Here is a 16424-nt window from a genome sequence, read left to right on the forward strand (position 1 = left end):
TTCATCCATGCTATTGTTTAAACTCTTATGAAGATACAATTGTCAAGATAAGAATAACTAAAACTCTTGTAATTATTTAATGGGAGTCAACGTGTTTGACCAGGTATTTTTAGTTCAGTGTAATGTCATGGGGAGAAACTTGACTTTGCATGTGTGGGATGAAGAGGCGTGAATGGTGTCAAATATTTCACATTGCTTCATATTTGTTGAGGAATAAAAATGATTTAATGAAACCTGGTTTTTGTCTCATTGTCGAAACAGTAGAGTATCATTATTGTGTCTAGATAGATAGAGAGAGAGAGAGAGAGATAGATAGATTATAACAGCAGTAAAAACACACTGCCCATCCCAACAGACAACCAACAATGGAGACACAAGGTAAGAAGTGATAAAAAAGAATAAAAGATATAGGAAATATATAATATGTACAGTAAAAGTAAGGTAAAAATAATATGCTACCTGGCCCTTTAGCAATAAATGAAGGAATGATTGTGTGCACCTTATAAAAAGCTCAAGAACTACAACTCATAATTCACCTATAGATGTGGATCATTTACAGAGAGGAAGTTTCAGACGTAACATAATTATTGCATAAATCTGATGTTTTCAAGTGAAAGAGGTACATTTCTAAATGACAAAGTGCTGTAAAATCCAGTTACTAGCCACGTACCAACTTCTCTGAGTTTTTCCACTTCTATTATTTTAAGATGATGCAGTGAGTTCATGTCAGTAACAACATTTCACAACTTTAATTTGCTCACGTTAACACAGACCAGGATGTGCGTTTTACCCATCCTATTTACTTTTCTGGAAAGTATACTTTGGTAATAGTTCAATAAAATATTTCATAACAGATATGTAAACATCCAAAGTCTTATGTAATTTAGTTTGTCCCATTTTACTAACCATCAAAGTTTAGTTTTTTAGTTTAGTAGTTAATTGTATTGTGGACAATTCCAATTAATTAACTATATCAATAACAGTAAAAAGGGCCATCTTTAGTTAACATGGTTAGTATCCTGCTGTAGTCCCCAGCCTGGTGACAATAGGCACCCTAAAAAAATAATATATTACAGCACATTAATTAAAAAGAGAGTTAAGACCGCTAAGAGACAAGATAAATCAATAAAAATAAAATGATAAAAGAGAACAGTGAAATGTTAGTGCAATCATACAGAGACAGCACATGTATTCCAAGCATACAAAAAGCACACATCCTGGTCTGTGTTAACTCGAGCAAATTAAAGCTGTGAAATGTTGTTACTGACATGAACTCACTGTATCATCTTAAAATAATGTAAGTGGATGTGACGTAGGCTGGCCGTTTAGCGGTTGGAGGTCAGTGAAACTAGGAAGGAGGTGAGGCAGAGGCAGGAGATGGCGTGGGCCACAATTTTAAAAAAAATATATTTTCAATAATCCTTTTTCCAGACAAAGTGCAAACGCCAAAAAAAAAAGTGCAAATGGAGATTGCAGCAGCAGTGTCTTCTCCAGCAGCCGAACCTCAAGTGATGAAAATGGGCGCCTTTTATACGGTTCTACTAATTGGATAAAACCACTACAGCTCCACAGGGGCATTACAAATCTACATAAATTATTAAAACTAATCTAAAACCTCCATAACTAAAACCCACAACCATAACCTATCTAAAACCCAAGCTATATATCTAAAAATTCTAAATCCAAACACCCAAGTTAAATAAAAACCCATAAACCAATAAAATACACCTCCTGGTTCCCCCCCACATTTTCCTGCCTTGGTCCAGGCCAAAACCTTCTTAAGGGTGTTGTTCCTGCAGGGACGCACTTTGTTGATGGACCTGGACAGAAGGACAGGGTAAGAACGAATACTCTAAAACAGCATTCACTAAACACTTTAAAATCCACTCACACAGACACTAAACAAAACTAAACTTAAATGTTGCGCATTTACTAGTGATGGGTCGATGAGGCCTCATGAAGCGTGTCGACACAATGACACACTGTGTTGATACTGTGTTGATACTGTGTCACTGAATACTGACACCTGCTGGACCTTAAAAATCCCTACAGGCAACCTAGTGTACAGACTCAACTGACACTGATTTAATGACCTAGTATATACAATAATATAATTTAAGTCATTGTATTTTATATTGTATTATTTCATATCTTCATTTAAATTTAAAATATCTTTGATATTTTTAGATACAGTTAATAAATAATGTGAACATGTATCATAACATGAAAATCTAAGTGAACGTGTTGTGAATGAGGATGCTTGTGGACTGGGATTTTTTTTTTTTTTTTTTTTTTTTTTTTTACAAATTTTTATTCAAAAAAATAAGCCTTTCCAAAGTTTTGGCCTTCAGCCGATTTCGCTTTTTTGATGCAATTTCTCCGGCTTTAGAAAATAATCGTTCACATGGCACCGAGGAGGCTGGTGTGCAAAGAAACTGTAAAGAGAGCTGAAACAGGTGAGGGTAATTTCTTCTTTGACTGTCCCAGTATTTCAGTGGATCACTGGAACGGGGGATGTTGCCTTCTGACATGTATCTCTGGACCTCAATTATTGTATCTGCTCTAGTGTTGGTGGTTTGCCTGCCGACTTCATTGTCCAGATATTGCCACAGGTTGTCTAAGAAACAACAGATGGGTATTTTAGTACATGATTTGCAAACAATTAAATGCACAAATAAACAGATAAGGCTGAATAACATGCCTGAAGCTGTTGCCGAGGAAGGTCCAGGCTGTGGCTGGGCTGATGTGTGGCCCATTAAAGCAGCACATTCAGCTCTCAGTCTACTTATTGCTTCGCTACATTTGTTGGAACTTCGGAAACCGAGTGATTTAAATCTTGGGTCAAGAAGTGTTGATAGTGTCAACACAGTCAGTGACTCCAGATTGGAAGCAGTGTCAGTGACACCACGCCTAAGGTGTTCATGTAGTTGTATTGCGTCAGGTGTGTGCAAATTTGAAGCATTATGCTCAACTGCATGATAAAGCATTTTCATCATCGGGATGACCTTGGACCCAGAAACTCTCTTCTCTTCTGACAACTCCACTGTGGCCTGATAGAAAGGAGCAAGCACAAGCAGTGTCTCTGCTCTGACTGTGCACTCGTCTGCCGTCAGTGGAGTAATGTTAGTGCTGAGCGAGGCAAGAGGTACCCACACTGGTTCCTTCTCATCATGTAGCCTTGATAGCATCTGATATGTGTTGTTCCAGCGTGTTGGTACCTCATTGATGAGTTTTAGGGTTGGCCGTCCCATCTGTTGCTGCACTTGAGCAAGCTTCTCTTTTGCTGTAGTGCTTGATCTAAAGTAGGAAACAATTTGCCTGGATTTGTTTCTTATTGCTGTAAGTGTTGGTATTTGATCACATGACTTTTTTACAAATAAATTAAGAGTGTGTGCTGTGCATAAATTACCAATACAGCGACCGCAGAGAAGTTGTAAAATGCCTGTATAGGCCTACCTGTGTTCATTCCTGGTGCAGGCCGGTTTGTGTCCTCATTTTCATGAAGTGCTCTGTAGTGCCTGAGCATTGAAGATGTGCTTTTGTTTGTGTATGACAGTTCTGTTTGACAGATGGGACATTTAACCTGCAGTAAAATTAAATGAATGAATAAAACTTACTTTAATTCACTGAATTAATGTTAACTTTGAAATGGATTTTAACTCTGACAGATCCAGTGGAAACTGAGGATCAGGATGAAACAAGTAAATAGAAAAAAATACCTTCGTTGGCGAAATATGATCAAAGTGATCCCACCTGGCCGAAACCTTTCTTTTCCTGCTGGGCTCCATAGTGACAAGATAGAGGGGGGGAAAAAAGCGCTACTACAAATGTTGGCAGTCGTTTGGGATACATCCCGGTGACAGATGCGCTTCCCTTTAAACACAGTTTGGCGACACAGTGACACAGCGACACAGCAACTGTATCGGTCACGTGACTTTCTTAAAGCGATACGCGCACCGACACGGGGTTTGCTCCATGAGCTCGACGCCTGTGCCGACGCATCGGTGTTGCCGGACCCATCACTAGCATTTACATCGCACTGCTTCTGTTTGTGACCTAATTTGTCTCCTTTTCTCCAGGGCCAAGCAATCATCAATTAAAATACAAATACCACTGGATGTAAAAACTGAAAAGGAAAGACAAAAATCAGTAAACTACTTTTAAAACCAATCACGTGCAATTATTTTGTTTGTGCAAATATGTTTGTTGAAAGTGCTGTGCTGTAAACTACATGTGCAAGTTGAAGTGCTTAAGTGAAAAAAGGTGCCTGTATTCATACTTAAGTGACAAACGGCTGTTTGTCACAGTGGAAAAAACTCAGAAGTTGGTACGTGGCCAGTGTGACGGCCCCTGCTTAGGTGTCTATGTGCTTGGCTGTGACGTCATTCTGTGTTCTCTCCTGAGGTGATCAGCTGAGACATCACAGTGATTGGAGCACCTGGGCCCGGTGTTCCTAAGGACCATAAAAGTGCCAGATGGCGCCACGTGGTGCGCGTTCTCCTCTCTCTCCTCCCTACCAGCACCTTTTGTTTGATTTACCTTTTGTTTTTTTCAGCCACACAACCTTACACTCATACTACCCACACATCCACATGCACACCACTGATGTCACTGACTTACACACCTCATATGTATTGTATATTTTGGTTATCTTGCGTTATGCTTTAATAAATATTTTTGCATCAAGTTAGCACTGTGTATTTCTCCCATCTTTTTGTCATGGCCTAGAGCCGGGTTATGACGGCTAGTAACTGGATTTTACAGCACATTGTCATTGAGAAATGTACCTCTTTCACTTGAAAACAACAGATTTATGCAATATTTGTTAGGTCTGAAACTTCCTCTCTGTAAATAATCCACATCTATAGGTGAATTATGAGTTGTAGTTCTTGATCTTTTTATCAGGTGCACATAATCATTTGTTCATTTATTGCTGAAGGGCCTAATAACATTCATTGAGAATAACCCCTTATGCCACTGTTTTAGTGAGCTGGGTGCAAATTGACCTCAGCTCCGTTTTGATGGATCTCATCTGTTGTATTTATGCCAACAGAGGGAGGCATTTAACCACTTTTAGATCGACAACGTGGCAGAAAATGTCAAAACAAGTTTGATCTAAAGGTAGCATATTATTTGACCTTGCTTTTACTGCACATATATATTTCCTATATCTTTTATTGTTTTTTTTATCACTTACCTTGTGTCTCCATTGTTGGTTGTCTGTTGGAATGGGCAGTGTGTTTTTACTGCTGTTATCTATCTATATTAGTGTGGATGTATGGTTGGGATTTCCCTTTTGTGTAACTTCTGCTGCTGCTGTCTTGGCCAGGACACTCTTAAAAAAGATATTTAAATCTCAATTAGTTTTTTTCCCCCTATTTAAATAAAGGTTATAATAATAATGTGGTCTGATTTTATGATTTTATAATTGTTTTGTCATTTTCTTTTATTTCATTTATTTAGTTTTATTTATTTTATTTGCTATTTCTATTTATCTAGAAAATCTTCAGCTTTATAGTAATTACTTTTAAGTATGTATTTTCTGTATGTGTGGATTTATATTTTTCTGCCAACACTGGGGTAATGTTATTTCTTTGTTCATCTGCAAAAGAAAAATAAAGGGGGAAAAAAAGAACACTTACAGCCTTCTTGGGGATTTTAGCGAGTTATCTCAGTGATCCACCTGAAGGACTCCCACATTACCTGATCTAACCAAATTTCACTAACACATTGTTTTTTATTCCTTAAAAATATTCTTATTAAAATGTTGTTAATGTTACAGTTGCTCATACAAATAAATACAACGAGAAAAAAAAAAAAAACATAAAGCAAATGTCATCTCAAATGTGATCATTTTAATTAACTTATCGATTTGTTTTGGATAAATTAAAATTAAGTATCGCTGCTTTTATTCGTTTTACTCAAGTGTCTTTTGTGACCCAATTTGCTGCAGCCAATCCGAATATACGAAGGCTGCCGGAAACTGTGGTTTCTTAGCAACCGCTGTGTAAATAAACCGTGCCCTGTGGGTCGGAAAGTAGAGCTCCTTTTACTTTTAGCCCTTTTTAATATACTTAGAAAAGTACATTTAAAGCAAGTGAAAATGTTTAAGAGTGAATTATTGTTGGACCGGGCAGCTGCTGCCAAACAACAGAGAAGCCGGAACCGAGAGGCGGAGAGACAGGAGCGGATATTTAACGACAAACACAGGACTATTGGGGTGAGAGTTGAAGCCTTTCATGCATGAATTATGTAAACCTTAGTCAAGATTTTTTTTCCTGAGTGTTTTTATTCCTCTTTAGGCATGAAAATAAATAAATAAATAAATAAATAAATAAATAAATAAATAAATAATAAATTAAAAAAAACAAAAAAAACAAAAACAATGTGATTGAAATTTTTAAATGAACCTATTTTTTATGGAGTTACAAAAATGTCCGCTCATCTGGACAGCATTCATTTAATTTTTGAAGCAAAGAAACATGTATTTAACTCTTTCATGTATGAATTATGAGAACATTAATCAAGATTTTTTTTTCTTTTTTCCTCTTTGGGCATTAAAAAACAATACTATTATTATTATTATTATTATTATTATTATTATTATATATATATATTTTTTTTTTTTTTTTTTTTTTTTTTTTTTACAAAGCTATTTTTCATGGAGTTACTCAGCTGGACACCATGAGTTTAATTTTTGAAGCAAAGAAACATGTATTTACTTATATACTGTGTGTAAACTATGAAATAAAAACATTAAATGCTGCTAATTTGATGTTTTCTCACATTTTAACATACACTACAAACAAAAAGTTATGGATATTTTAAAATTTTGGGGCTATTTTTTCAGTTTTTTGCACAATGCTTTTTACTTTTTTGTGTGTGTGTGTGTGTGAATTGAATTAACACTTTTTTTTTTTTTTTTTTTTTTTTTTTTTTAATTACCAGACATAGTTTTATTTACAAATGGCAAAAATGACAAAAAAAAAAGACCAAAAAAAGAAATATCCTTAACTTTTTGTTTGTAGTGTACTCTAATACTAGTTATTACTCACTTCATGGAGCTAATATGCAAAAAAAAAACAAAAAAAAAAAACAGTGTGATTGACATTTTTTAATGAACCTATTTTTTATGGAGTTACAAAAATGTCCGTTAATCTGGACACCATTCATTTAATTTTTGAAGCAAAGAAACATGTATTTAACCTTTTCATGTATGAATTATGAGAACATTAATCAAGATTTTTTTTCTTTATTCCTCTTTGGGCATTAAAAAAAAATGCGATTATTTTTATTTTGTTTTATTTTATTTTATTTATTTATTTTTACCAAGCTTTGGAGCAAAGAAACATGTATTTACTGATATACTGTGTGTAAACTATGAAATAAAAACATTAAATGCTGCTAATTTGATGTTTTCTCACATTTTAACATACACTACAAACAAAAAGTTATGGATATTTTAAAATTTTGGGGCTATTTTTCCAGTTTTTTGCACAATGCTTTTTACTTTTTTTGTGTGAATTGAATTGAAAAACTTTTTTTTTTTTTTTATTACCAGACATAGTTTTATTATCAAATGGCAAAAATGACAAAAAAAAAAAAAAAAAAAAGACCAAAAAAAGAAATATCCTTAACTTTTTGTTTGTAGTGTACTCTAATGCTAGTTATTACTCAATTCATGGAGATAATATGCAAAAAAAAAAAAAAAAAAAAAAATCAGTGTGACTGAAATTTTTTAATGAACCTATTTTTTATGGAGTTACAAAAATGTCCGCTCATCTGGACATCATACATGTAATTTTTGAAGCAAAGAAACATGCATTTAACTCTTTCATGTATGAATTATGAGAACATTAATCAAGATTTTTTTCTTTATTCCTCTTTGGGCATTAAAAAAAACAATGCGATTGTTTTAATTTAATTTTTTTTAATTTTTTTTACAAAGCTATTTTTCATGGAGTTACTCAGCTGGACACCATGTGTTTAATTTTTGAAGCAAAGAAACATATATCTACTGATATACTGTGTGTAAACTATGCAATAAAAACCTTAAATGCTGCTAATTTGATGTTTTCTCACATTTTAACATATACTACAAACAAAAAGTTATGGATATTTTAAAATTTTGGGGCTATTTTTTCAGTTTTTTGCACAATGCTTTTTACTTTTTTGTGTGTGAATTGAATTGAAACACATTTTTTAAAATTACCAGACATAGTTATATTTACAAATGGCAAAAATGACAAAAAAAAAAAAAAAAGACCAAAAAAAGAAATATTCTTAACTTTTTGTTTGTAGTGTACTCTAATACTAGTTATTACTCACTTCATGCCAAAAAAAAAAAAAAAAAAAGTTAATTACAGTTTAATAACAATGGCAAGGAATTGATTTATACTCAAACAAATAAGATCAGGTTCATCAAGAACAGTAAAGTTACAGTAATGTCATCAGTGTATTGTGTTGGCTGATGTAAAACTAAAACGACAAAATCCATGAATATATAAGAGAACAGCTGTAGAATAGATATCCACTGTAGTGACCACTATGCGTGAAAGGGTTAAAATGCAACAACAGAAAGTGATAAACTGTGTGAAAACTATGAAATAAAAAGTGTTTTTAATGCAGTTAATCTAATGTTTGCTCACATTTGATGACACTCTAATACTAGTTATTACTCACTTCATGGAAATAATATGCAAAAAAAAAACAACAAAACTTTTTGTTTAAGAAAACGTTTAGTTAAAGTCTAATAACAACTTGCAATTGATATACACTCAGCATGTTACTGCAGGTCAGATTTATATCACAACTGTAAGTGTCCTATCTGCACTCTTCCCTTTTATTTTAATTGATTATTATTTATGTTTATTGATTTTATTTTAATTGTAATTGTGTGTTTTTAACCTGTCTTTTTTCCATTTTTGTAAAGCATGCGTATGAATTGTACTATACGAATAAATTTGCCTTATCAAGAACAGCAAAGTTACTGTAATTGTATGAATGTCAGTGTATGAGATGATACATAAGTGTCCACTGTGTTGGCTGATATAGAACTAAAACAACAAAACCCATGAATAAACAAGAGAACAGATGTAGAATAACTGTCCACTGTAGTGACCAGTATGCATGAAAGGGTTAATATTAGTACAAAGAAAATGATCCTGTGTGGATGAAACCCTCTTAAACATGTGCTGACACCATGTTGGGTTGTTTTACAGATTGATAAGGAAGCCCTTGACATGCAGGTGAAGGAAAAGAAGAAACAAGAAGAGGTAGAAAAAAAGGAGCAGAAGGCGCATGGTGAGTTCAGTGTCTGCTCATGTTAACGCAGACCTTCACAATGCATTATGGGTAGGGATGTCCGATAATATCGGCCCACTGATATTATCGGCCCGATATTGGCATAAAAATGTAATATCGGTGAATATCGTTATCGTTTTTTCTGCCTATCATTAAAACCGATAAAATAATGCCTTGATTTTGCCGGCATTTATCGATGCGCACATGAAGCATTGTTTGTAGCTGAAAGAAATGTGCAGTTTTCAAAATTGTACAGTAGAGTTGCCACACTGTAATAGACTCATGGAGGGAGGGAGAGAAAATAGATAAATATGGCATTTTTTCCACAACTTAAGTTGAAGTATGTATTCTTTGCACAGACAGTGTTTACATTTTGAAAGCCTTGTTGCATTTGAGAATGCATCCAATGGGGCATCACAATACAATTAGGCATGATGTGTTAATTCCATGACAGGAGATATGTGATGTTACCTACAATTAGTTTAATATCCCACAAATATCAGCAGCAGTGTTGGTAGATATTGGAATCGGAAATTAAGCGTTGGACAATATCGGTATGTCGGTTTTTGGCAAAAAAGCCAAAAACGGACATCCCTAATTATGGGTAGTGGGAATGTGTCGCAACTAGGGCTGCGTGAATTGATCTAAAAATTGATACAATTGATACTAAGGTGCGTATCGGTATTGGATCAATATTAGTGTGATGAGATCAATATTTTTGTTGCCTTATACGAGGGGTCTCAAACTCATTTTCTTTCAGGGGCCACATTCAGCCTGATTTGATCTTCGGTGGGCCACACCAGTATAATAATAGCATAATAACCTATAAATAATGACGAATCCAAATTTTTGTCTTTGTTTTAGTGCAGAAAAAAACTCATTAAACTGTGAAAATACTTACTTTTATAAACTATCCAAATAAAAAAGATGTGAATAACCTGAAAAAACTGAAATTTTTCAAGAAAAATAAGTGCTATTTTAACAATATTGTACCTCAACTTATTGTTTCTACATGTGCATTATGGATCAGGTCTACAAAGACACTAAACACTGAGGAACAGGCGGAAAAGAGTTGAAATTATGCTTAATTTTCTTTAGACATTTCAGGTTGTTCATATTTGTTCAGGTTATTCACATTTTATTGTTACAGGATAGTTTGTAAATGTAAATATTTTCATAATTTAATGTTATTTTTTGCACTTTGAAGTTGTCATTACTTATAGGCATAATGCAATTTTATTTTTTTCACATCAAACCAAGAAGAAAATATGGAGTCATTATTTTTTGTAGGTTATTATTATTTGACTGTAGATCATATTGGTCTGTGTGTGGAACCGGAACTAAAATGAGTTCAACAGCCTTGACTGTGGAATTTTTGCGCTTTGAAAATTCATCCCATGGACCGGATTGGAACCTTTGGCGGGCCACATTTGGCCCCCGGACCGCATGTTTGAGACCCCTGCCTTAAACGAATTCCTTCACAGAGTTCATGTGAGCAATATTTTTGTCACATTGTTACTTTTTTGTTATTTTGCACCAGTTAGTTTTTCTTAAACAATTGTGTGTTGTAAAAGGTAAAATGGGAACTATTTTTTTTTTTTTTTTTTACTGTTAAATTGTTTTTTAATTGTAGTTAGTTAATAAAAAAAACATATTTACCTAAATTTTTTGTCCTGTGTTTTATCACAATCATAATCAACTAACTAAAGGCAAAATCACAAAATTATTCAATGATCATGACATTTCAAGTAATAAGTATTGGCATCAGTATCTGCAATACTTGCCCTGTATTTACTGGGTATCGGATTGAAACCAAAATTCCCTCTATTGTTCACTTTAATCTCCATCATCAGAAATAGCCATATTATCAATAGAAAATATTTATAAATAGGTCTTAAGATATTAGCTCACAAGCTAAAAAATAGTTTTATATAGTAGCCTAGCAGTGAAACAAGATCATTTTCTTACTACATTTTTCTTTTCTGTTTTTTTGGCAACTTCTTAATTTAAGACTTTTTATTTAATTATTTATATATTTTTTAACGGGAACAAATATAGACATTATTTCATATAAATACAAGACAGATGTCACAGTTTCTAGCCAAGGCTAATTTGCAGCCCCTCTTCCTGGTTTGGCTGTTACTGTCAAAACAAAATTAAAAAATAGAATTAAAGCAGTACAAAAACATTAAAAAAAAAACAAAAACGAAACAAATGACGAAATACAGACAAAAACATCCAGCACTAACACTAGACAAATAAATACAGGAGACTACCAATGAAAGTTAATGTTCACAGGCTTGTTTCAGTGTCAGCCATTGTTTCATCTCTGTGTTAAAAACCTTGAGGTCTGTCAATGTTTTGATTTAAGGTAGTAATATATTCCAAAATTTGGTACCAATTACAGAGAAAGAGGACTGTCTGAATGATGTAGAGTATTTCACTGTTCTGATATTAAGTGGTTTGAGAGATAAACACAGAACAAAAGAAAATTTTTTTTCATTTTTTCATTTCATTTTCTTTCTTTATTTAGACAGGTACAATGCACAATATACATTGACCTTAAAAAGGAGAGATGTAGTGTGCCAGGTTCTAGTACTAGTGCTAATTTTCACCTGTAGTCCCTGGGCAGACTGATGTTATCATTAAAAAAACAGACATTAATTAAAACTAAAACATTTAAAAAAAAAAAAAAAAAAGCATATTTATAACTCCATCTGTGTATCATTAAAAATATTAATATTAATAAATTATATATATATATATATTTATTTTATTTTATTTTTTTTTACAAATTTATTACAAAATTAATACAAGCAGTTATTAAAATCAACAATTGATCAACAAAATATAATAATAGGACACCCCAGAAGCAGCCCTCATACATTAAAACTTGTATTTTGTTGACCAGTTATTGATTTTAATAACTGCTTGTATTAATTTTGTAATCAATTTGTAAAATAAATAATAAAATTAAAATATATGATGATTTTCTAGCTGTTTTTGTGCATATATATTTTTGGCTATTCACTTCAATTCAGTTCTATTTGTAGAACCCAATATCCCAACAGGGTCGCCTCACAGGGTTTCACAGAATTTGTTGAATTGATAAAAAAAAAACAAAAAAAACAATGAAAATAAGCAAACAGTCAAATAATTAGTTAGTTAGAGGGTAGTAAATTAGAGGGATCCACAAGGGTTAAATAATTGTGATTTTGTGGCTTGAGTGGATATAACTTGTATCTTTTTTGGTTCATTATGTTTTATTTTGAAAAATCATCTAGCCAGTTAATTTCAATACAAGACAATTTAGTTGTATTTACCAACTTTCAGCTTGTCTTTTTTTTTTTTTTTTTTGTAAGTCTTTTTTGAATCACAGTGCTTGAACCTGAAAAATATGGAAATCAAGTAGTTTTCATTTTCACACAGATGCAGAAGCGCTCCATCACAGCAGAGTTGCCTACCTTCTCCAAAACAGACAACACAAGCAGAAACGCTCGATGGAAAAGGACACGGTCAGCTACCGCCAGCAGTACCAGCAGCCCTGGTGTCGGCGGGAGTACGACCTGAACGACCCAGAACGCTGCAAGAAAACAAGCCCAGCAGACGCCCAGATGATGCCCCCTGGCCTGGTGGGCGAAGACCCGCACTGTAAGGACCGGGTGCAGAGACAGAGGGTGCAGCTACGAGGGTGGCTCATCCAACAGCAGAACGAGCAGGCGACAGAGAGGCAGCGACAGAGGCTGGAGGGTAGGTCTGTCTGATCTGAGACAGAATCCACAGGCTCTGTTCACACATGGAACACCATTCCGGCTAAAATTTGCTTAGAGGTCTTATTTCTGTCTTTGTGCATAAGAAATCAATAGAAGTGAATCCCCAAAGGAACTTTGTGTTGGTAAATGCAAGTTATGCAAAATTTACAGGATTTCAGTTCTGTTGCAACATGCTGATGGTCATATGAACTATGTTTTCAGCTCAAAAATGTCCAATTTCATCACAATTAATGCTGTATTTTCATGTCACAAATGGCCAAGTTATATTTGAACTGAATTTACCTGAAAAACAAATATTCTATTCTTTTAGATTCCCCAATTTTTCTTACAAGATTATATACTACATATCACATGTTTTATTTTTACAGGCTGCAATATGGAGTATGGTGCTGATCCATCCTGCTTATGTTACGCCAATACATACATTAAGAATGTCACACGTCACTTTTTAAATCAACAGTTTTTTTTAATAATAAGCATTTTTATAAACAAATAACAAGTCTATATTGTTATTTACTCTTTAGTATGATGATAAACTATACAATAAATAATTCTGATCCTAGTTTTTGCACAGGGATCATTTGTGGAAACGCTGACATGGCTGCCGAGCATCAGTATGATGGGATCTGTAACAACCATGTCACATCCGTCCACTGCCACATTTAGTGTTTTTGTGTCAGCTGTTATTGTTTTAGATCCACAATACTAACATTTATGAATAAGAGGAGAATTAGCAATAGTAAGTCTATAAGTTTATTCCTAATAAAGTACTGGTACTGACCAGATCATCATGGGTAATGTCACGTCCGTCCACCAGCAAATGTTTTCACATACACGTGCTATTCAAAATCCAATATTTCTGAAAATATAGCTTCCACTGTCAAATAATATCAGTAGTCTGTGCACAAATGGATTAGCATTATTTCAACACAGTTCTATGCATTTCTTACAACTTTTTTTTTTTTTTTTGACAAGAATGGCCACTCATTTGACCCCCTAAGTAAATTTTAGCTGATTCCTTCACTGGTTTTCAGAGCAGCAGTATAACCAGTACAGACTGGACATGGACAACCACGCTGTACAGCTTCAGAGCATTGAGATGGAGAGGAGAAAAGCAGCAGCGGTAGCAACTAAAGACTACAATCTGGCTATGGTAAGAACATTTCAATTTCAGTTTTTTTTTTTTTTAAGTCAAGCTGTAAAACTCTTGTCCCTTACAGACAACAAAAATGCACTGGTAGATCTCAGGAGGATATTTCATCCTTCGCATTATTTTTATCTTTCAAAGCACAACTTTATGGTTTCTTCGACTCAGGAAAGAGAAATATTTGATTGGACATTTGTGGTGATAAAAATCTAACTTGGACTGAAAAAATATAAACTATAACATTTTTTTCTGGGTGCGGAATGATAAAGATTCAAGAAAAACATCGCCAAGAATCGGAGCATCGCAATGATGAAAGTGACACAGATTCAGGTGACAAACCCGCCCAGAGCATGATGGGAGCGCCCGGCCTTTGCCCCAGCAGCGACAGGAGACCCCCACCTGAGACCCCGCAACAGATCGCAGAGTTCCATAAACGTCAAATGGAGGAGAAAAAGGTAAAACTGGAAATGTGCAAGTCTTTATCTTTAACTTCAATGGAAAAAATCTAAATCTTCCCAAGTGCATTTTTCCTCATTTCTAGTCAAAATATCTCATCACACTTAAAATAAGACATGATCACCTAAAGAGTAGCTTTTAAGTGAGATATAAGAACTTATTTTTAGACAATAGACAATTTTTAGATTTTATGTTCTTATCCTGGTTTTTATCCCAGACTGTTTTTATCTTCTCTGGGTTTTTATCGTGTTTTATTGCATCTTGTTTTTATTTATTTGATCTTATTTATTTATTTAATTCTTTTACTTATCCATGCTGCTATACTGATGAATGGTGGAACACTGAACACTTGTTGTCCTGTCAGGATGCTCGATAAAGTACCTGCCTAACAGGTTCAATGTATGTTTTGTTGTAATGCCAAAAGCAATCACTACGTTTGCAAAACAAATCTACCCATGGGTATAAATAAAGTAGCCTTGAACCTTGAACCTTAGATCTTGAAAATCTTATTTCAAGAAATCTTACCAAGATAATTTTCTCTTGTTCCATTGGCAGATTTTTTCTTTTTGCTTAATTCAAGATTTTTTCCACTTTATTCAAGCAAAAAAATCTGAACAAGTGAAAATTATCTTGTAAGATTTCTTGAAATAAAATTTTCCAGATCTATTGTCAAAAATCAGCTCTTATATCTCACTAAAAAGTTCCTCTTTAGGTGATTATGCCTTATTTTAAGTGCGATGAGATATTTGTACTAGAAATGAGGAGAAATACACTAGGTAAGATTTAGTTTTTTTTCCAGTGTTGATGCCCTTATTCATGTTGATGGCACATGTTGTCTGCCTGTGTTGGAACTTTAGAGGACAGCTGTGAATAAGAATAACGAAGAGGAGAGGTACGATCGCGTCCGCATACACTCGGCTCGTACGGCTCTGCTTATCGAGAGGCAGCAGGCGAAGCTAAACAAGCAGCTGCAGAGGCAACTGGACAGCACCAACCTCAAACTGGCAGAAACACATAAACAACTGTAAGTAAAAGATTCTGAAAACACACACACTCTGCTTTACTCAATTTAACATACAATACATCCTTCTCACTCTTTGTTTTCAAGGACACCGGACATTGCGAGGGGTCGCATTGATGAAAGCTTCTTCTCCAAGTTCAACACCAGCAGCCGATGATGATGATGATACTGGTAGTAAATAAATAAACTGAACCATACAAGTAACTTATCAGTCTTCAGTATTTATATTAAAATTTGGTTTAAAAATTGTACTGTATTGTGGACGACGCTGACATTAGTGCACACGAAAACTGTCTATTTTTAAGGCAGATGTAGCATCACAGCCTTAGTACATAAAGTACAAAGTAGTGAAATTGCATGTACAGTATAAAAGTCAAGTAAACATCACAGCATGAAAACTTTTGATTTCCTACAGAATTAAACGCTACTTATCACAATCTTACAAAACACCACACAAAGCAAAAGAAATCATACAACACCTTAACACAGTGGTTCCCAACCTTTTTTGGCTTGTGACCCCATTTTAACATCACAAATTTCTGGTGACCCCAAACATTCAAAATGGACTTTTTTTTTTTGTTTTGCTAAAATTAATTTGTTTTTGATCATGTAATAGTTTGCTATACTACGTTGCAAATAAACGTTAATTTTAGACGACATTTAGTCTATATAATGTATATTATTATGGACGGAGGCAGAAAAGCCAGGTGTAGATTACTGCACA

The 16424-nt window shown here is 34.1% G+C and overlaps 1 protein-coding gene across 1 annotated transcript; it reads left to right on the forward strand.

The window, feature by feature from the left end:
* Positions 1-6103: 6103 nt before the first annotated feature.
* ribc2 (RIB43A domain with coiled-coils 2) lies at positions 6104-15857 on the forward strand. Its single transcript, XM_030135975.1, has 7 exons — positions 6104-6220; positions 9222-9303; positions 12733-13053; positions 14111-14229; positions 14493-14678; positions 15537-15703; positions 15788-15857. Exons 1-7 carry the CDS (start codon positions 6104-6106, stop codon positions 15855-15857), a joined length of 1062 nt encoding a protein of 353 aa, XP_029991835.1.
* Positions 15858-16424: the final 567 nt, after the last annotated feature.

This window comes from Sphaeramia orbicularis, chromosome 6 (genome assembly GCF_902148855.1).
Source record: "Sphaeramia orbicularis chromosome 6, fSphaOr1.1, whole genome shotgun sequence".
Classification (NCBI taxonomy): Eukaryota; Metazoa; Chordata; class Actinopteri; order Kurtiformes; family Apogonidae; genus Sphaeramia; species Sphaeramia orbicularis.